The sequence below is a fragment of the Halictus rubicundus genome, chromosome 1, assembly GCF_050948215.1.
Source record: "Halictus rubicundus isolate RS-2024b chromosome 1, iyHalRubi1_principal, whole genome shotgun sequence".
In the NCBI taxonomy this organism is placed as follows: domain Eukaryota; kingdom Metazoa; phylum Arthropoda; class Insecta; order Hymenoptera; family Halictidae; genus Halictus; species Halictus rubicundus.
The window spans coordinates 18,528,128-18,548,911 of NC_135149.1; the positions used below are offsets into that span (position 1 = coordinate 18,528,128).

At 45.5% G+C, this 20,784-nt stretch overlaps 2 protein-coding genes across 5 annotated transcripts; one reads left to right on the forward strand and one right to left on the reverse strand.

The window, feature by feature from the left end:
* Positions 1-87: 87 nt before the first annotated feature.
* Positions 88-4,692, forward strand: LOC143356330 (partitioning defective 3 homolog). Of its 4 annotated transcripts, none has more exons than XM_076791956.1 (4): positions 88-245; positions 360-1,150; positions 1,216-4,561; positions 4,636-4,692. In XM_076791956.1, the coding sequence occupies exon 3, from the start codon at positions 1,455-1,457 to the stop codon at positions 3,942-3,944; it is 2,490 nt and encodes an 829-aa protein (XP_076648071.1). In that variant the 5' UTR covers positions 88-245; positions 360-1,150; positions 1,216-1,454; the 3' UTR covers positions 3,945-4,561; positions 4,636-4,692. The 4 variants fall into 4 exon arrangements, with proteins under 4 accessions (XP_076648071.1, XP_076648063.1, XP_076648050.1 ...); XM_076791948.1 differs by having other exon boundaries at positions 360-952; positions 1,012-4,561; XM_076791935.1 differs by having other exon boundaries at positions 360-4,561.
* A 1,051-nt stretch (positions 4,693-5,743) lies between these two features.
* On the reverse strand, positions 5,744-13,094 carry LOC143356322 (uncharacterized). Its single transcript, XM_076791921.1, has 9 exons — positions 9,411-13,094; positions 9,014-9,255; positions 8,746-8,923; positions 8,404-8,546; positions 8,159-8,337; positions 7,968-8,079; positions 7,380-7,562; positions 7,040-7,282; positions 5,744-6,287 (listed from the first exon to the last, which is right to left on the reverse strand). Exons 1-9 carry the CDS (start codon positions 12,463-12,465, stop codon positions 6,207-6,209), a joined length of 4,416 nt encoding a protein of 1,471 aa, XP_076648036.1. The 5' UTR covers positions 12,466-13,094; the 3' UTR covers positions 5,744-6,206.
* Between the last annotated feature and the right edge of the window lie 7,690 nt (positions 13,095-20,784).

The following is a 20,784-nucleotide window of genomic DNA, read 5'->3' on the forward strand; positions in this document are numbered from 1 at the left end:
ATCGCATATTTATTTTAAACCAATGGCTTTAAGTTTCGTTATTAAATCGGTGGAGCGATTATAAATCTGCCTTTAAGTTCTAAGGCCAAACAAGGATCAACGGAAATGAACCATTTTAGCGAGGTTAGTGTGTAAATAAGTACTGCGAGTGAGGAGTGAAAGTTGGTTAAAATTCGGCGTGAATTAATTGTTGCCCGTTGCCGAATGATAGCGTGGCCAAAAAATGGCACAGTTAGTACAAAAAGGTAAGTGTTCTTTATACAATTAATCATTTATTATAGTCAAATTGCATTCGTAAGACGAGATCGGTGCATCAAGCCGTTCTGTTGGCCACACTGTTTGTATCGCCATGTTCATAGTTTTCCCTTGGACTGACCAACAGGAACGAACCATTTTAGTGAGGTTAGTGTACGAACGAAAAGTACGATGTACGAATTCAAATTACACAGTGTGAATTAATTGTTGCTTATCGCCAAAAAGTAGTGTTGATAAACGATGGCACAGTTAGTACAGAAAGGTAAGCATCGTTTACGTAATATATTAAATATTAAAATTTAATTCAAAGGAGAGACGGAGAACAGTATTCTATTGGTCAGCCTGTTTGTGTTCCTTGTTCCCGCTGTCCTGACGTAAGGAACAGTGGAACCAAATGTGGTAATGGCGAGTGCGTCTGTTCCGCATATTTGATGTTGTGATAAAGTTGGGCGTACGCGTCCGTCTTGTCAGTTGTGACAAAGTATATTGGTTCGATTATGTTCACTTGATTTTCTCTGGCGCGCTTAGTTTCTAAGCGAGGATAGTCGACGCTAACGAGATTACAGTGTCCAGTGCACCATGTCGGTGATTCATTATCGGAATATGGAAGAACGGGACTGATAATAGAAGATAATCGTATTATACGAAAAAAATTCCTGTGCTCGTACGCTCTGCAGTATCTGCGTTCTATTTTGCAGTAAGTTGCCCCTAGCTACATCGAAAACATTTCCGTAACCTGTTATTAATCAATACGAGTAGGTAAACGGGTGACGCGATAATATGAAATTGGAGCGAGCATGAAGGTAACTGTGTGCTTCGACAACGTTAGAGTGGTGGTTCCTTGCGGGGATGGAACCCTACTGGTCAAAGACTTGATGCACGAGGCTATCCTGAGGTATAAAAAGGCCACAGGGAAAAGTGATAATGGATTAACAATCAACAGCCTGTCCTCCTTAACAGGAGGTGGCCTGCTGGATCCAGACGATAGGTTATGTGATGTAGCCGATGATAGAGAGCAAATCGTTGCTCACTTCGTGAGTACAGACACAACGCATGCTGGCGGTGATGGGGCAAGTTCTGTCGGAACCAACAGCCCAGATTTCTTCCACCCGGATGGCAAAGAATTAGCTTATGCAATAGACACACATTCCTCTATACCTAGCAGTAGTATTAAAAGAGAGAGCACTAAAAGATTGTCGATGCATGCACTGTCGACTAGAGAACCTTGTTTAGCTACGTATTCTGCTCAATCCCTCCCCAGAGAGTCTCGGCGCAGAGAACCACTGGGACAAGATGCCAAAGCGTTGTTCGACTATGCGAATGCCAACATAGATCTTGCTGATCAAAACGAGACCCGAGAGATTGTGATAAAAAATGAGGCAGGTCCGCTGGGACTTCACGTGGTGCCATGTTACGACCTTCTGGGCAACGATCAGGGGCTCCGGGTGGAAGGTATCGAGCCGAATGGCAGAATTGCTAGAGACGGACAGATCGATTTGCACGACAAAATCATAAAAATAAATGGCCACAATTTATTGCACATACCGTTCTCCAAAGTGCAAGAAATTTTCCGGACTTGCATGACTGAGCCCTGCCTTAAAATATCGGTGGTGAAGCACAAACAGCCACGCAACCACGAGAAATCGTTGCACAAGGGTCATGGCAATACGAGCGGAGGCTCAGAGAAAACGGAAACGGACGAGAACGTCAAAAAAATTCAGTGCAGCAACTACAATCTGTTGCAGACAGCGAATACGCGAAAGATCGGGCGTATGATCGAGATCGAATTAACGAAAGGCAGCAACGGTCTGGGGTTCAGCGTGACGACGCGCGATAATCCTGCAGGGGGCCATTGTCCTATATACATTAAAAATATCCTACCAAAAGGTGCTGCGGTTGAAGACGGTAGGTTGAGGCCCGGCGACAGGCTGCTGGAAGTAAACAAAAAGGAAATGACAGGGAAAAGCCAGGCGGAAGTGGTTTCGGTCCTTAGAAGCATTTCGCCAGGTGGTAAGGTGAGAATGGTGGTCTCTCGGCAGGAAGAAATTTCCTCCAACGCTCCCGAAACTCATTCGACCACGACATCCACTAGCCAAACGTCCGAGACCACCACGGACAATTCGAAATATTGGAACACTTTGAACATATCGCCAATAAAAAAGAACACGGAGGTGCATGACCTCAAAGTCAGCAGCCGCAGCTACGACAAGTGCACGTTCAAGCCCGCGAAATCCTCGGAAGACATCGTATTATCGCCCCGCAAGAATCGCATGATTCTGACCTTGGACATCCCAGTGCACGATTCGGAGAAAGCCGGCCTGGGCGTGAGCGTGAAAGGGAAAACAACCAACACGGACGAGAACACCAACATGGATCTAGGAATCTTCATAAAAAGCGTGCTCCATGGGGGTGCAGCCTCCCGAGACGGTCGATTAAGGACGAACGACCAGTTGCTCAACGTGAATGGTGTGTCCTTGTTGGGCTTATCGAATTCTGACGCGATGGAGACCCTTCGAAGGGCGATGCTCAATACGAATAGTTCCGTAACGGGTGTAATTACTCTAACCATAGCGAGGAGGATATCTTCCTACGACGCGAATGAGAAAAATCTTCCGGAAAACCTGTCTTACCATTGTAAATTAGAATCCGCGAACAGTGTATACATATCGGACAACACGAAGGCGAACGAGGGTAGGGTGAAGGAGAAGAACAATCTGAACTCGCAGTCGGACATTTTGGACAATGGGGGGCTGTTGTCCTGCGTGACCGCGTCCCCGTGGAACCCAGTCATAGACAGACTAACAGAACAGTATAATAAGAACAGTCTGAGGAACGAGAGCTACTGCATCGCGACGAATAAGACGTGGATAGAACCAATCAGCAACGTGAAGAAGATCACTGTGGGAGGGCGAGATGACCGCGCGGAACCAGTATTGTTGGAGGACTCCAACGACGCCCAGTGCAATGATCCGAAGAGGAACGCCGACGATAAGGACAGCCAATACTCCGGGGACCCTACTTACGATAGTCAGTTGTCGTTGGAGGAGTGCAGCTCGTCCTCAAACAAGTTCTCCAGGGACGCCCTCGGCAGGCAGAGCATGTCCGAGAAACGGCACGCTGCTCTAGACGCCAAAAACACGGATACTTACAAAAGAAATAAGAAATTGCGCGAGGGCCGCGAGAATAAGAATCCGGATCAGGCGAGTCACAAGCCAGCGAACCAATCGGCCGAGACCGAGGATCAGGCGAGGCGTTCTGGCAAGGACAGCTTCGAGAGAAGCAAAAGCAAAGGTATCAGCGAAGGAAGCACCAGCGACAGCAATCTGAAACGATACGAAAAATCCGTGGACCCGGCCCAGTCCGAGTACGTTTACACCATCCCCGGGTGCAACAATAAGTTCACTTCACCGAGGAAACATTGGTTGGTGGACGACGTTCAAGGCGAGATCACCAGTAGCAATAACTATAAGGACGATCGCGAGGGTTTCCCTAATAGTCGGGGGGACGTGAAACAGGCTTCACTCAATTCAGCTTTAGATGATCGATACAAGCGCTCTAGAAAAAAAGGCGGCATCCGGTCGATGCTCCGGTTAGGGAAGAATAGGAAATCGCTCAATTTCGGTGACAGTATAGACGCTCGGCACGAATCCAGTAACTATTGCAGCGGAACAATCAATTATATCGCATAATAATTAAGGAAACGGTGAGAAAGAGAAAGGGAGAGGGAGAGAAAGAGAGAGAGAGAGAGAGAGAGAGAGAGAGAGAGAGAGAGAGAGAGAGAGAGTGTGAGAGAGAGAGAAGGGTACTTATAACGTAGACGCGGAACACTGACGGTTATACATAAAAAAACGTACTTGTACATCTAGAAACACGTATCATACACGAACCAGACACACTGATACATGAACACAAACACACGCAAAAACATGTTTTAATACACATCGCACGCTGCGTACATATAGTATATACACGCGTATACATGTATGATTTGTTCCAAAGTGCCTTATATCGTTGAAGAAAGCAAAAGTAATCGATTCTGTATATACTATACATATACAATTTTTGTACTCGTCCTCAATTCGTACCGATCATGTATCTATTTCGAAAATAAATCGAGAACGTGCACTCAATGAACTCCAGTGTGTTGAATGAATCCGGAAATGGGGGATATTTCGCTCGATTTTTTAAACAAGGTATTTATGTCGCCCTTGATCAGCTTCGTCCGACGTTCGTAATTCGATCCTGCGATTAAAATATGCGACATTGGATGCAAACAGTGTGGAAACCAGCCCGAAAATATATCACAGTAGGTATCTTTGTTAGGCGAACGAGGCGTGAACGTTGCGAGGCGATAAATCTAATCAGTCTTCGCTGTTCCAGCATTTCAGTTAACACCAAATCAGCTGCTGTACCAGCAGAAACGTTTCAGAGGCAAAATCAATCTGAAGAAACCGAAAATATTTTATAAGAAGGCGATCGTGAATCAGCTTCTCACGCCATTTTATGAAAATCCAAAACGAAATCAGACCATTGAGAAGTTGTGCGCTAAAGCGATCGCTCCAAAGACATACGCGCTTGGACCGTACGAGAAAATCCTAGCCAGGGAGGCCCGGAATTGGTTCGACACATCGAGAATGGTCGCCTGCCTGCACGTGAACAGCATAAGCATGCTCGATCTGTTCGATGTACAGGTTTCTATGAGGAGAGCGAACATGTATTACAAATGTTACACGCCTAAACTCATTCGCGCGGCGCTGGAGGGCTCGAGTTACGAACAAAAGATGGATCCACTGATCTGTAAACAATCTGCGTACATATTCTGCCCTGAAATAAATGTGGCTGGTTTGGAGAAAATACTGAAAAAGTGCCCGCAAATCTACACAGTCGGTAAGTGGCTCGGAAAAATGGATAAGGCATAATACGCTATAAAAATCACCTTTGTTTATTTGGTTGACATTGTATAGGATTTCCGCAAAAATTATACACTCGAAAATTTAAAAAAGATCAGGTAATTCATGGAGAATTGTATAAACTGTAAGATAATACGAACAATACGTACAACATTCGATTAACTACTTGAGGGATCAAGTTGCAACTGTGTGAAAATCCATCACCCTTAGTTCTCTAGTCTACGCTATCATTTAAAATTTATTCAAGATTGTACACATTCAGAAAGTGAAAAATAGCAAAGGAAGAACCCGATATATTATTTTGCGAGACCTGATGGTTGAATGAATAAGTTGGAAACTGATTGTTTATTTCAGGAGGAATATTGGAGGGCGAGGTTCTGAATTATGGCGACTTCCTGAAGTACGGGCAAATGGACATAACAACCGCACAGTTGGGTCTGGTGCAAGTATTACAGAGCGCGGGAGGCGTTCACCTAAATCGGCAGCTCACTTATCATCAGACGACACTGGTGTCACGACTGAAACAGATCGGTACAAACGGGTCTGCTACGAACGAGGACGAAAAATCGGTGCCTGTATAATTGCAGAACTATCTGTATCAATAATTTATTATACATTTGTCATTCACACGAAGCTTTAAGTAAAGTACAATTTATTTACCCGAGTCCTTAAGCTAGAAACGGTCGAGTAATTCAATTTGTTAGAAATTCGAGGTATCCGCATTGTTTCATTTTTTATTGAATTTTGTAACTTTTTCGAATTACTTCATCGATTCCAGGGAGGACGGTTCCGCGATAAGGTTGAGCAAAGCGGCGTGTAACGCATACGTGTAACTTATCGGTATCAATTTTTTTTATCGGTTATCGAACTCATCATTAAACAACTGTCAGAGGCTTCCGCCGACGCTTTGATCGATGATTTCATTCGAATACGCGAGCACTTCGTTAGGGGAGTATACAAAAATTGTCGTCGACGTTTCTTCGGATCGCGTACATTGTTATTGTGCGTCGTCGCGGTAACCGTATCTTTTGATGGTGCCCCTCAGTGACAGTAATTGCAACGAGGATGACACTTGACTCCATTTTCCCCGCATCTGCAGCCTCCGGATGTGTCCCCTTTACCCTGCGAATGCGAGAAAAGCGATCGATAAAGAAATGAGACAATCAACTACATGCCAGTGCACTTTCTACGTTTTGAGGGACCTTGCAAATTAGTGGATTCGAGTCACTCATGCCATTTTCTATTAGAAACCCTCCGCAAAAAAAAATTAACGATTTTATACACAAATTCATAATTTGACTGTTTTTTTTTACAGAGGAGAATAATAAAGAGGTACGAAGAAAATGTTTTCTTGCACTTTTTGGGGTAGTTCTTTTTGGTTGTTGTTACTAGCTCTGATTTTGTGTCATTTGTGAAACACTATCAACCAGGAAGCTTTTAATAGGATTATTCATTGTGCTATGTAAAAAGAAGCTTAAAAATTTTCTTTTAGTTAATAATCTCAAAGAAATTATTACTTCATGTTACTGAAGATGATTTGTTGGTTCTACTGGATTTAAATTGCTACTGCTATTAGTCATGAATCATGGATTTTTAAAAATCAATAGAATAGTTGCTGATAGGTAATGCGATAATTAGACTGCGAATTTTATGCATGTAGAATAAAAATGGTTGGACCAAATACAAGAGAGTGAAAATATTCGAACCATTTAAAAATACTATTGTATTATTTTCGTTCTATTAAAATGATGAAGAAAAGAAAGAAATTAATGTCTATGCAGCTCCTGTATCTTGCAATTGATTCAGCTTTTATTTTGCATACAGATCCGTAGTCTAGTCGTTACGCCAAGGAAATTGACGAGGATTGAACTTACTCCTGGTCCCCAACGAGGACCTCTCGTTACCCAGCATATCTCAGTTTTGCACATCGAGCATCGTAGCCAGTCGCATCCCCATTTTTTCATTAACACAACCGCACATGTCGGACAAGCGAGCGCTTCGCCCCTGTCCACCATTTCCTCGAGCATCGCGGCGGTTCTTCTTGATTCCTGATCGGTTTCTTTGGATAGTCTTAGCTCCAGTTGGTATTGCTTGCAATTCTTACCAGCGTGTATTACCTACGAGGTGAGAATTAATGAACGATTTTCATCTGACAGCGCAGATAAGAATCGCTGTATCGCGAACGAAACGGGTCTTCGCGTTCTCCTTTCTGACCTGACAGGTGAGACAATTGTTTGCGCCACACACAGGACAAAGGAAGTTATTCACGTCGTCGTCGTAGATGCACCAACCAGGACAATCCGGCGTTTTACAGTGGAACGCGTTGTTCCCAGCATTGTTCTCCGCTTGGGCAATCGACTTCGCCAGATGTTGTTGGTAAACCTCTTGTTCAACAAGCTAAACAGACGTATGAATCGTGAATCAGGTGCTGTTCCCACTCTTTGCTTAGTCATCGCCAATTTCCTCCACTAATTGGAAGAGACTGGGGTCAAGTCTATATTTACATCCCTTAGCATATACATCTTGAAATTCTTCTAATATTTGTACTGTTCTATACTTCATCTAGCTGCTTTTATCACAAATGCATAAAAACCCACAGTGTATCAACAATAGAGTTACCGTAGGATTTAAAAAATTCTTTTAAGACATACTGTTGAAGACATAGACCCTATACATTTAATAATCGTAAACTAAGGAATGCGAAATGGGCCATTTTAATTCCTGTTGTGTCCACATTGTGAACTATTAACTCCTAGTTGAGGTGTTAATGATATCAACTAGTGATTTTAATAGTAAACTCACAGCTTTGATTTCACGTTCCTGAAGAGTCGACTCGCAAGTGTATTCCGAATCTCTGTAAGGACATTTCACCTCTGCTTCTTCGCAGTATCTAATCGTATTGACAATACATGACCTAGACAAAAATACAGGAGGCTTAAACTCCATTCTATGAATTGTTACCTTTCAAACAAATTTTTTTAATACTTGAATACCTGCAAAACATGTGTAAGCAGTCTCTCAATATCACGCCCTCGCGTGGACCGTATGTAACGAAGCATACGGGACATTCGATTGGCTCTGAGTTCGGTATAACGTCGCAGTTCTCTAATGAGATCAATTCTTCGTATCGTTCCATCTTCACCTCCTCTGGCGTATTCCTTTCCTCTGTCTCCTGCACACAATAAATCTATTACAATAAATGTTTCGTACAAAAGAGATTATGCAACAACACTGCTACCTGAGGTTCTTCGACTACTTCTTTATCTTCTTCCACAGCCTCCAGCACTTCTGTAGACGAAGTTTCTTCTTCGTTTGTTACATTTGTCACCCTCTCTGCGTCGTCAGGTTTCTCTACGGGCGCCAACTTCTCGGGTTTCAGCTCTGCAACACCATGAAAAATAGCTGACAAATCCATGAAAATCTTTATGTATCAATTCGCTTTTACATATGTTCGAACTTATTTCTTCGAGTTGAGTTTCTTCGATGTTAATTTTCTCTTATTGGATTTAATAAATAATTTTGCGAGCAGCCATTTGCGGCCAGCACAATCCCAGAGGATTTAACGAGCGAGGATGTTTACCTGGCGCCACGAGGTACAAAAATACAGGGGACCCATCAACGGCCTGCAGTTCGTTAAGCGTGGCAGCGTCACGATCGGCCAGGTTCTTCCCGATGATCCATCGCTGCACGTTCGTCGGTATCTCGAATTCGGCGTGTACCTTTGCCTTCAGCTCGGCAACCGTCATCCGGCTGGGCAACTGTTATCATATCTCGGCTTAGCAAAGCATCTAATATCGTCTTATGGATGGCAAGCGGGCGCCTCGATTTGAGTAGCTGCCGCTATTTACCTGAAGGGGTATGGGTCCCTGGTGAGCGAGCTTGTCCTCAATGTACATATTGACTTTAATCAACTGATCTTTGAGACGGGCGGATCGTTGCCGAATCACGGAACAGTGGATCTTGAGCCTGGCCAGTTCCTTCGCCAGGCCAGCCGCCTGCTGATGGTGTCCGGACGCGATCGCCGCCTCCAACTTCCTGAGTAATCGGTTTATAGCCAACGTGTTCATGTTTTTCTCCGCTGAATTGTCCTCTGTAACAAACGACCGAGCGTGAGCATGGTTAATAGGGAAAAACGGGGGACAAAAAGAGAGAGAGAGAGAGAGAGAGACTCGCGAGACATAAATTTAGTCAGATGATTCAGCCACGGTACAGTCACACCATCCCCTAATCACAATCTCGGGTTACCTTCCTCGCCAACCGTTAGCTTGTCCTCGTTCGCGTTTAATTTTCTTCCAGCCAGCGGAGACGCGACTGCCGTCCCGTGAACATTATCGGCCTTTCTCGGTTCATTGATCCTCGGAGAGCTGGTGCGCTGCCTCGGGGACACCGGGACCTGAGCATTCGCGTAAATCGACTGCTCGATCACGTTCGCGTAAGTATTCTCGTTGCCCGCTGTCCTGGTCGTTTTGGTGGCCTCGATCTCGGCGAAATCGCGCGGCCGTATCAGCTGGAAGGTGTTCTTCGTCAGACCGGAACCGCCCAGGTTACGCCCGGATGTTTTATAAACGACGTTCTCCTGCTTCCAGCCGGAGGTAGACGGCTGATCCGTAGACGTAGACCGTTGCTCGGCGGATGTAGACGGCTGGTTCAACCGGCGCACGTTGCCGCTGGTCTGCACAGAGCAGGAGACCTTTTGTTTCTCCATCTCGTAATCGTTCTGCAGCGCGATGTTCTCGACCTTCGTAACCGCGGATACAAAGTAGGTGGTCTTGTCGGGTGCAGCAGGCGTTTCTCTCTCTTTCATCCTCTCGTGTCCGTTATCGTTACGCGCTACCATTCTCGCCGGCTTCGGCCGCTTCGGTAACGAGTGTTTCATCTCCTTCAACATCTCCTTCAGGTCCACCGTAATCGGATCCTCTATATTGTTCAGTATCGGGGACCTGGTCTTCCCTGATTTCGGAGACATCTTCAGATCTGCCGATCGAACGGCGTCGTTCTCCAGCGGAATCGACTTCTCTTGCAGTGCTGTCTTCGTCTTGGCATCCTTCTCCGCCTCCACCAGAATGTCGAGCACTTTGGACACCTTGCTAGAGATCCCAGCTTCTTCCACGTGATCTTTGTCCCTCTGGTTAACAGCAGGCGCGTTCTCGCGAGCCAGTCGACGGTCCATGAACTTCAACTCCTTCATACGCAGCTGCTTGTCGATCTCGTCGAAAATGTCCGAGAACTCTTTCTGCACCCCATCGAACTGACGCCTGTCCATCCTTCGAGGTTCCTCGAAAATGCTCGTCGGATTCACTTTTCCGCGGTCGCGGGCAAACGTCCCTCCACCCGCGTCTTCTACCGTTGGCTTTGTCTCCTTCGTTTCGCCGGCGACTTCCTGCCTTGATCGAATTTTTCCCTCCGTTACGGCCGCCGCCGTGCTATCCTTCTGTGGAATCGTCGGTTCGTTCATTCGATTTGCGGCGAGTTGGCTTTGCAGGAACGATATTCTGTTGGAGGTCTCCGTGGCCAGTCGGTCGTTCTGCTCCTTGGCCGAGGAGCTTCCTTTGCTGCCCGGGATCTTCGCGGTTGCATCCTCAAGTTTACTCTTACCGGCCTTCTGCTGCTGGGGGAAGTATCTGGAGATATCCTTCTCGAACTGGCTACCCTGTACCTGCGCCGAGAACCTGGGATGCTCCCTCCAATCCGTCGTTTCGTCAACGCGTCTCGCGTTCCTCACCACCTCCCTCTCGATCTTAGCTCCCTGATCTCTGGCACCCTTCGCGAAGAAGTTTGCATTCACCGTCACCTTGGTGATGTTGCTGATGGCATTGAACTTCGAAATGAGCGCTCTGGTGCCTCTTCTAGGCGACGAGTTCTCCATAGCGGACGTCACGATGTCTTGAACAATCTCTTCATTCACATCCTTCTTTTCGAACGCGTCCGCAAACCTCGAGGACTTCAGCAGCATCGACGCCCTGGCTCTGGCTTGTTCCTCCTGCACGATTGCAGCTGCTTCTTTGTCCAGCTCACTGATGTTCGTCAGGATCGACAGACCCGATTTCCGTTTAGCGTCTCTCTTTCTGTCGTCCGACTGCCCTCGATGGAAGAAGCTCAGTCTGGACAAAGAAGCATCCACGGAGTAGCTCGCCGAGGATCCCATGCTCGACGACGCAGAGTCCTCTTTTATTTCGATCGCGGAGGCCGTCGGCCCCCGAAGAACATCCCCTCTGCGGGACGGACCGGAATCCCGGGAATGCTCGAAAACGCTGCGCTTGTACCAAGGTCGTGGCATGGCTGCGTTCAGAGTGCCGAAGGCAGGGACAACGGTCGGGGTGTCCTGAGGAATGCCAGTCTCTTGCGTGCCTGCGTCTTTCTTCTCTTTCGGGCTGTGCCCGACGTCTTTCTTCGACAACAGCACGCCTCCTTGAAGAACCAGCGTGTCGTTGCTGATCACTTGCCCGTCCTCGGCGTCCCCTCGCGCCTCTACGTCCATTCCCCCATCAGTAACCAGGGGCTCTCTCTTTCCTCCGACTAGATCACCATCCGAAATCCTTTCTGGCGGTTTCGGCGCTCGTCTCTTCCTTCGGTTACTATTCCTAGGCGCATCCAACTCTGCAACCTTGATCGCTGGAGGGTTCGGCGCTCGTCTCTTGCCCTTCACATGCACCCTTCTTCTCGTAGAACTGGCACTGGAACTGGCCCTCCTGTCATCCAATCTCCTCAACGAGCCGAGCAGCTTTTTCTCAGGATAAGGGAGATTCCCACAGGAAGTGAAGGTGGCAGACGGTTGCAGAGAGTACCTGGCAGTGATGTCTCTCCTGTGAGAGTGCGCGCTCGCTGGTAGAGTGCAGGCAACGTCCGCTACGTCGTTCTCTTTGTTGCCGACGGTAACCTTGGATGCTCCAGCCGCGAACGGGCCAACTTCTGCAGCCTGACCGAGGATGTCTAGCGATAACCCATCGCACCTGCCCAATGTGCCCGTGTGGAAGGCGAAGCTGCGCACGGTGGTGGTGCTGTAGAAGGTGTCTACGCTCTCCACGCTCGACGAGACACTTTGCTGCTGTTCGTTGTCATTGTCTCGGCACTTGTTGGTCGTTTTGCGCCTTTTTTCGAGGGTGTTCTCCCGGTTGCTGGATCGCTTGAACCACTTGAACAGGGAGAACCTCGCGGTGCCACGGTCTTCCACCGGGCGCAATACGTGGTTTACGGTCGCTTCCGGCGCGACGACGTCCGCGGATCTTCCGTCCCGGTCGCTGATCCGTACGCCATTGGGGAATGTGTTCGCCTCGATGCTGCATGCGGCTCGCTGTACCATTCTTACTCACCGCATATCCCCTTCGCGGCTCCGCCCCACCTCTCATCCGCGGCTCTGCATAGTTCTTTATTTAGATTCGGTCGAACGCGGCTTTTAACTTCCTTCCAGCTACTCTCTCTCGCGGCTATAGGTGAACTCGAACTCGTGGAACCTTCGAGGAATCTTGTAGCATTCACGCGGTGCGGGCATCCGGTTCGCTCGCACCTAGTTTCACTTCGGTTTCCTTCGTTTCTGTCTCCACCCTCTACCGCTCCACACCCACCCCCCGTAATTATTCTCTCTGTCTCGTTTCGGTTTCAGATGTCTTGCTCTGGTCTTGCTCTGTCCACCTGTCCACGGTTCTAGTTTCACGTTTAGCCGTCGCCGCTGCCACCACCGTCTTCTTCGTGTCAGTCGATTCAATTCATGATGTCTGCCAGACACCTGGCCGAACTTCCCCGCCGCATCCTCTCTTCTGGTTCGATGGCGTTGTTGGTATCCGCCACAACGGCGACGATACCGTTGTTCCCCGCGCTCGCGGAGAATGTATCGCGGAACCGTAAATCGACTGACGAATTTCGCAGCGAAACCGACCGCGGGGACGCTCCGACGAAACCCACGACAAAGATACTCGCCGGCGCACTATTATTAGACGGGCCTTCTCCTGCCGTTGGTTATTTTCAAGTCCACTCTCGCTGTCTGCGCCGCGCTGTCCGAAATCAAAACAGAGGAGCACGGGATACGCGCGCGACTTTCGATCGAGCGACACTCGGCCTCGGGAATATTAACCCTTTACGCTCTTACGTCTAGCATGACTCGTGTCAATTTTCTCCAAAAGAACTCCTCGTGTCGAGCGTGAGTCGACACCTTTAAATTAGGCTGCTTGGTACACTAGGTTGTCGACTTTCTCCGAAATAAATCTTGCCCGCCAACGCCAGCATCATTGGAATCAACATATTCTGTTAACGAACCATAAGTTTCTTCGTTGCGATACGGTAGAAATTGAATTTTTTTTTTTATAGTTCACGCCTCTTGTTTACAAGATTGTCATCTGCATTTTTCTGCTCACGTAAAAAGCACGACAATCACATTGATCGGCATTGCAATAAACATTGTTTAAAAGTAAAAGTTGATATCTAAACAAAAATTGGAGATACGGTCTGTAAGATCGTAAGTAACCTAATATTTTGTTCCGAACACGATATAAAAAACACTAAAAGACCATTCCACTTCTACTTTCTATCATTCGAAATGCTTCCACAATTTACACGTCATTTTTTTTATTTTTGAAAATGCGTATTTTGCGCCTTTCATTAATTCAACAACTTGGTTGTATTGAAAGGGACATTTATTAATGGGACAGTGTAATGAAACAGCAGAATATTAGCATAATTTCTTCAATTATTCTTCAACTTATTATAATTCGTGAATTAAAATCACAATATCGTTGATTTACATTTGCGTGAACATGCATACCATATTATTGTCAACATGATTAAACTTACATTATTCAAATAACGAAAATAAATCTGAAATAATGAAGAAACAAAAAATAAATTTTTCCTAACAAATAAAATATGAATTCAAAATTAAACAAAATTTACGAAAATAATAATATCAATACGTAATAAAACTAAACGGACCCACGTAAGTAATGAATTATTGAATGCCACAAAGAACAAAAAAAAAAATAAAATAAAATACTCTTTTTACACCACATGCTTTGTGTACGCATTTGTTACAAATTTTGCATTGATTACAGTGTGTAACACTTTTACAATGCGTTTCACTATTTCTCTCTGGATTTTTTGATTGGCCATTGCGTCTGTCTTGGAGTAACATCATTGCTGTCTGAAATATCTTGAATCAGATTCCATATTATGGAAGGAATTTTGATCAATGCTTCAAGATGCTGCTTCTGGAGGGACGTTCCGTTCATAACAATTTCTTGTGCCCCTTTCATAATGGCAAGTAACTTGAAAGCCTAACTAATAATTAGAATAATATTAATGGAAAGATCAAGTGCACTTTATTGAGATGCGCCACTAATAACAATAATTCAGGAAACATTTAAAACAGAACTGTTAAAAGAACTGAGAGAACTGTTAAAAAATTCTACTTTTACTGTCGAATAAATTCAAACGTTACTGCTGATTAAATTACTGCTTAATATTAGAATAGTATTACTGCTACGATAACGAATGTCGCTGCAAAGCGAGAAAACAGAAACGATCTTCCTGGCTATTTCTCCCATCTTCGAGATATTTACGATGTCCCTTTCAAGCCACCTCTCCCCAACACCGAATCCGCGATACCGCACCGCAAGTAATGTCTAACGCGAATATTTAATAGACTGACCCGCGGATTTACGGGTCCGAATAGCTTAAACCGTCCGATTTACATCGTTGCGGAGATTTGTACCGCAGTACGTGCAAACGTTGCCCGCCCACGGTATTATTTTGGGATTTGACTAATCCCGTGAGAGGGCATGGACCAGCGAAGTGATGACCAGCGTCTCGTTTCGAGGGCTAGGCGTTGTGCCGCTGTCGACACTTATTTACGAGCGGCCCGATCTCGTTTCGAAAAATATCGTGATCGGCCGTCACTCGATATTCGGACGCCATACTGGCAGTATACACCCCGCCGCGTACCGTCCTCTCTCGCTCCCCTAAGCGGACCGATTTCACTTTCAATTCGTCGGGGCTAGGCGTGCCGACATTTTCTGAAAATAACGCGCACTCCGCACCATCCAGCGATATTTTCCATCACAATCACTAAAAATAAACGAAACATCGGATGCGACGCTCGCCGCTCCGAGCGGTTCCGTCGCTTTAAATAAAACATTCGACACGTTCGCCCGACCTTTGCACTTCAACTGACCCCCCAGAACTGCACCTGCAATTGCACCCGGACCGCCGTAATCCGCCGCTTCCTTTTTTTCCCCCGATGATTCCCGATCCCGCAGACCCCATTCGAGAGGTATTTTGCTGTACACCTTCGAAAATCTTGATTCTTTTTACATTCTTTTAAAAAATACACTCTCAGAAATATATATTTGCGATATTCTATGCCCGAATTCCTAAAACTAATTTAACTGTCGCCTGCGCTAGAACTTAATTCGACAACTTCCTTTTTCTTTATTTTTGAAGCCCTTATTATTAAGGGCCTATTTTACTTTATTTTTTAATTTAATTAAATACAGAGTAGTGCTAGGCATCATTAATCGCATGATTGCAGATGAGGTTGGCCGTTTAGGAGGTAAAATTTCATGTTTCAGAGCGCGATTATAGTTAATAGTTACGGATTAAATCGGATCACAACCAGAACGGCCAATACATAGTATGTAATATTTCCATCGTGTACGTCTCTGTAACAGAAGGGCACCATGTGTTATTTCGCAGTACGTAATTCGAAGTAATGGTCAGCCATTACCATCAGTGGCAAGCACTCTCGTTCTAGCAACTTCGGAAACCTTCCAACTCTATCAAATATTCAAATTCGGGCGTAAAGCTTTGGGAATACGGTTTTCAAGACACAAGGGTCTGCCGTGAAACTAACAGAGCCCTTAACCCCCAGTAATCCCTCCATATCCCCCCTCCCTCCCCATCCATCCCTGTCGCGTAGTCGCCATTAACAGAAATTTTTTGGTGATAACGCGAGGGTTTTAGGCGTGGTACGCGGCTGTTTGGAAATTAACCGAGCGAGTATTTTTAATTACATTTAGCCGGCGGAAGAAAGCCGGCGAGAGGGAGCCAACTCTTGCAGACTTCAACTACACCACTAAGTACGAGGCCTGGGTCCAAGAGTGCCTACGAAAGCTGAAGCACGGCTTCTGTGCACGCAACATGGAACATGCGCGTTTACGAGCCCCGATCATCCACAATGCCGTCTAAATCTCTCCTAAAGGCATCTCTCTCTCTCTCTCTCTCTCTCTCTCTCTCTCTCTCTCTCTCTCTCTCTCTCTCCGCGAGGCGGCGGGTGTTTGAAGAAGAAGCAGAACAGAGTTCCATGTATCTCCGTGTTTCATTTAATTAAGGGGCATCATTCAGCGCTGCAACGCCGTGCTGCACCCGCTCGTCGAGTCTTCAGACCCCGACGTTCCGCACGCGTTTTTTTCACCGCGCGACCCTGCATTATACCCGCGTGCACCCGCCGACCGTCCTCGCGACCCTTCATAACGCTTTTTCGCCCTTTTGTACGGCTTTATTTTGGAGGGTCGGATAATAAACGAGGAAGAGCACGATACCGAATCCTTCGACGTTCCTCGTGTCAATTTGACATATTTTTTCATTGATTCTGAGTAAATTGTAGATTTCTCGCATTGTTTTATTGGCTGTTAACGCAGTTCTTGTTTTACAATCGTTGCGCCTCATCTTGGGATCTCAGTTTTAACACATTACTTGCCGGTGATTATTTCAAAATGTTTAACAAATCTACGATACATTGAAGGATTTCATAATAAAATTGTTAATCACAGTAGCAAATTAAATCGTGATACAGTCGCGTTCATTTGATGTATCAAGAGACAAATTGAGTTAGAGTCCTTCGGTAATAGAGTAAGTTATGATTTATTATAAAAAGCTTGGTATGATCTATTTTCTAATAATTCATTATCTCAGAATAAGTGAAATTAATTAATGTTTGTATGTATTCGTGGCGCGTATTTATCGAATATGCCAACGGTTTTAGCATTGTTTGGCTATAAAATTAATTTTTACGCACACAGTAGACAGATGGCTATTTCAATAATGAGAAAGAAGGTTTGCAGTTGCATCCACTGGGAATAATGTATTCAAAGCATTCATAGCACAAATTAATAAAAAAAAAAAAAAAGAATATGAAATGATTCTTTGCAACCAGCTATGCAGAAACGCAGTCTTCTCTGACAAATATTGAAATTGCTGTAAGAAATATCTGTTGAAATTCCGTGTCACAAAGAACCCCGTCGATGTGGAAACCCGTTCTATTCTCGCGCATAGTTGCTCACATCTTCGCGGCGCTTTCGAATTAGATCGCGAATGATCTTTCCTGTTCTGCATATTTTTCCTCTATCATCATTGTAATTATCTACATATTTAAATACTTTTAGCGATAGTAAAGACGATTGAATGTGCATACAGTAAAGAATATCTTCATATCTTCATTCACATCATTAAACATATTCCAAAACACCAGTCCAATATTCTAATGAACAGTCCATTAATAGTATGATCAACTTTTCTGTAGTATCTTTTCTGTATTCTATTTTCCATTCACAAGCTTCTGCAATTTTCCCCCTATATCAATGTTTCAATAAAACAATCTCTCAACCTCATTTTTACACCCATTCATGAAGATAACATTTCTCTATATACAGTGTTTATTCGATATATGTCCAAAACACGGGTATAGCCGGTACATATATCGGCCAGGAGATACTATTCTTCGGAGAGAAAAGAACAGCGAAGCTCTAGAGGCCCCTCACGGGGTATACCCCGCGGCAGTGGGGATAGTTCTGGGACTTTTATCGGCTGGACATTTGGGACATATATAGAGTAAACACAGTAGTTCCCTTACACTACCACGAGTTTTCTCAATTTATTCCATGCCTGAACGAAACGTACACAATCCAAATAGGATTTAAAAACCATCCATTACAACTATACTCGAAAAAACAGCAAAATTGCAATAGAGATATTTTAGGTTTACGAAGCAAACTATTGAAACAGCAAACTGAAAAACGCAACTGAAACCCATGCGGCTTCAAAATTCTACAGCTCACAAACTATAGAATTGTAAGATTTCTCAGGACCGTGCATTAAAGTTATGTACTGATAAGACCTCTTGGCGACAGTTGTAATTTTCTACTGACTTTAAGTATCGGCCACAAGAAGACGAAAGCAAATATTCGAAAATGGAGTTAACCATATTCTAATTACAATTAATTGTCTCTCAAGTAACATAAATGTTTCGTCTCACTACTAGGTTTCCAGGACCCTAGCCCTAACGCGGCCATAAAAATGATCATCCGTTCTCGATTTCGTTCGATTATACCGAGCAATGAGACGGCCAGGGGGTATCTTCGTCGCCAAATAAACTCTCTATAAGAGCGTCCTCGAGTGTTGGTCTACAGAGGGGTGGCGAGGGTGTACGTTCACGTCCGAACGACGCCGCGAAGCTGGGTTTGCGTGGTCTTAGCTCACTTTTATTGTCGGAAGCCGAATTGGAGCGCAAGAGTCTACGGCGCGGCCTGTTCTCTGGTCTCGTGGCCCTCTCTTTCTCTTCGGTTCGCCACCCCCTCGCTGGAGTTTATTTCGCGAATCCACCCACCGCCCTGGCTTGGCTCGAGCCCCTATTCCAGCGTAGCAGCGCCATATCGCGTCCTGAATACAAATCGGGATGTTTCCTTTCGCGAGTTCCCGAAGACTTTTAGGACGCGATCATTACCATTAATGAAGAAGTCAACGTTGCGGCCGTCGCTTTCCCCCAGGCATCTTCCCTCTATCTCTCCTATCTCCGTTTCACCGCACGGTTTTCATCGCGTACTTTGGTTGATGGTCTCCTCTGCCCGTTTCCAATGGAACGAATTCCGGGGCTCTTTACGCGCCGCAGAATCTCTTCTTTCGCGTGTAACTCAGTCGGGAGGGAAGTTTCGAGGCCGATCGTAATGCACGATTATTCCCTCCGGTGCCGGGCCACCGGCACATCCGCGATTTACAATTTTTATGCCGGACTCCCAACGGGGCGCTACAAGTCGCTGCAACCCCGTTGCACAGCGAACGGGTCCGAGTGTCGTTGAACTTTCGCGGAAAGGTCGTGGGGGATGCTGCTACTACTGTGCCATTGCTGTGCTGCTGGTTCTGCCGGTGCTGGTGCGGCGCCGTGCCATTGCTTAAAATTTAGTTACTCCGTTGGATCCGGCCCGATGTTTTATTCAGCTACGTGCAGGCCCGCCGCGCCGCCCACGGACAGAGATATAAATTAATCGGGATCCGGGACAATTTTTGCCCAGGCCGCGGCAAAAAGTTTCCCGGTATGTAAAACGGGATGTCGATCGCGACGGGACGACGTCGCTTCATTTAAACCGGCCTCGACCTCCTCGCAAGCGTCTTAAATTAAAATTGAACCCGCGAGCGGACAGATATCTCGAACCCCGTAGGCTACTGCGCTCGGGCCGTTTGTAAGCGTGGTTGCGTTAATGGTTATTAGATGGGTTTAATTGCTTCGCTTTGACTCCGGTTCACCTGGTCTCGCGTCGAAATTTGTAACAACCCTAAATATCCCTGTTTATACAAACAGCATTTTTATATCTTCTAGATTCTTTTATAACGAAGCTGTGGCAGTTTTTGCAGATTAAATGATAGGGTGTATTTGTACGTGTTTCGAGAATATTCGTCATATTTTTGCGTTGGAATATTCGTCATAATTGTGCGTGACAACAGGTGAAATTTAAAATAGCGAGCGAAGTAAAAGAATTTAAGAATGTGAATAGAAAATTTCAGATTTTGTATAAAAGTCCGCAGTCTAATAATCTTTTTGATAATTTCCTCAGAACTGTGCATTTTCTCTGTGTAAAGGGAGGATTTATGTCGAAAAGAGGTTGTATGAAGATGACGGCGATCCATTCGTGGGCCATTCAAAATGGCCGGAGCCAGGGCGAGGCTCGCCGGATTCGCGAAATAATCGGTGATACGCGCGTGCCAAATTACATTCGCCGGTAAACTCGTTTCGCAGCGACGAAATAAATTATGACGCGGGCCCTCTCGTTCGTTTGTTCGACGGGGAATTCGATTTCTGCCGTCGTTCGCCGTTGTCACATCCGGTCGCGCGGCGGTCATCACGAAACCGGAGCGGATTTAACCGGAACGGTTGCTCACGGTTGCCGCGTGGAAAACTTTTGCGCCGTAGTCTGTTTAATATTATTGAGAAAATTTAATGCTGCTCGTTGAAACCAACCTAATTTATACAGCGGATTTATTTTAATTTTAGATACGGTGTAATATCTGGATTCGCGCGCGATCCGGCCCGGTGGCTCTCCTTAAACTTTCACCGGGAACGTCTTTCCGCGATTTTCTAGTAGCCTTTAATAAATTATCGACTCGACGTTTGGAATTACGCGAGCGTAACTTCGAGGGTTGGTTTTAACTTCACCCGAAGATGTGTTTAAGTAATATTAATTTAATTCAGTAAAAATAAAAATCGGAGACTGCAATGTAAATGAAGTATGAATCAAAGTTTTTGATAGAATCACAGTTTAAAATTTAATTTCGAACATTCTTGTCCTGTAGTATTAACAATCCAGGGACAATGGGTTTTTTTAAAGAATTAATGAAACTTGGTAGCATGTCACCATCAGGGAGA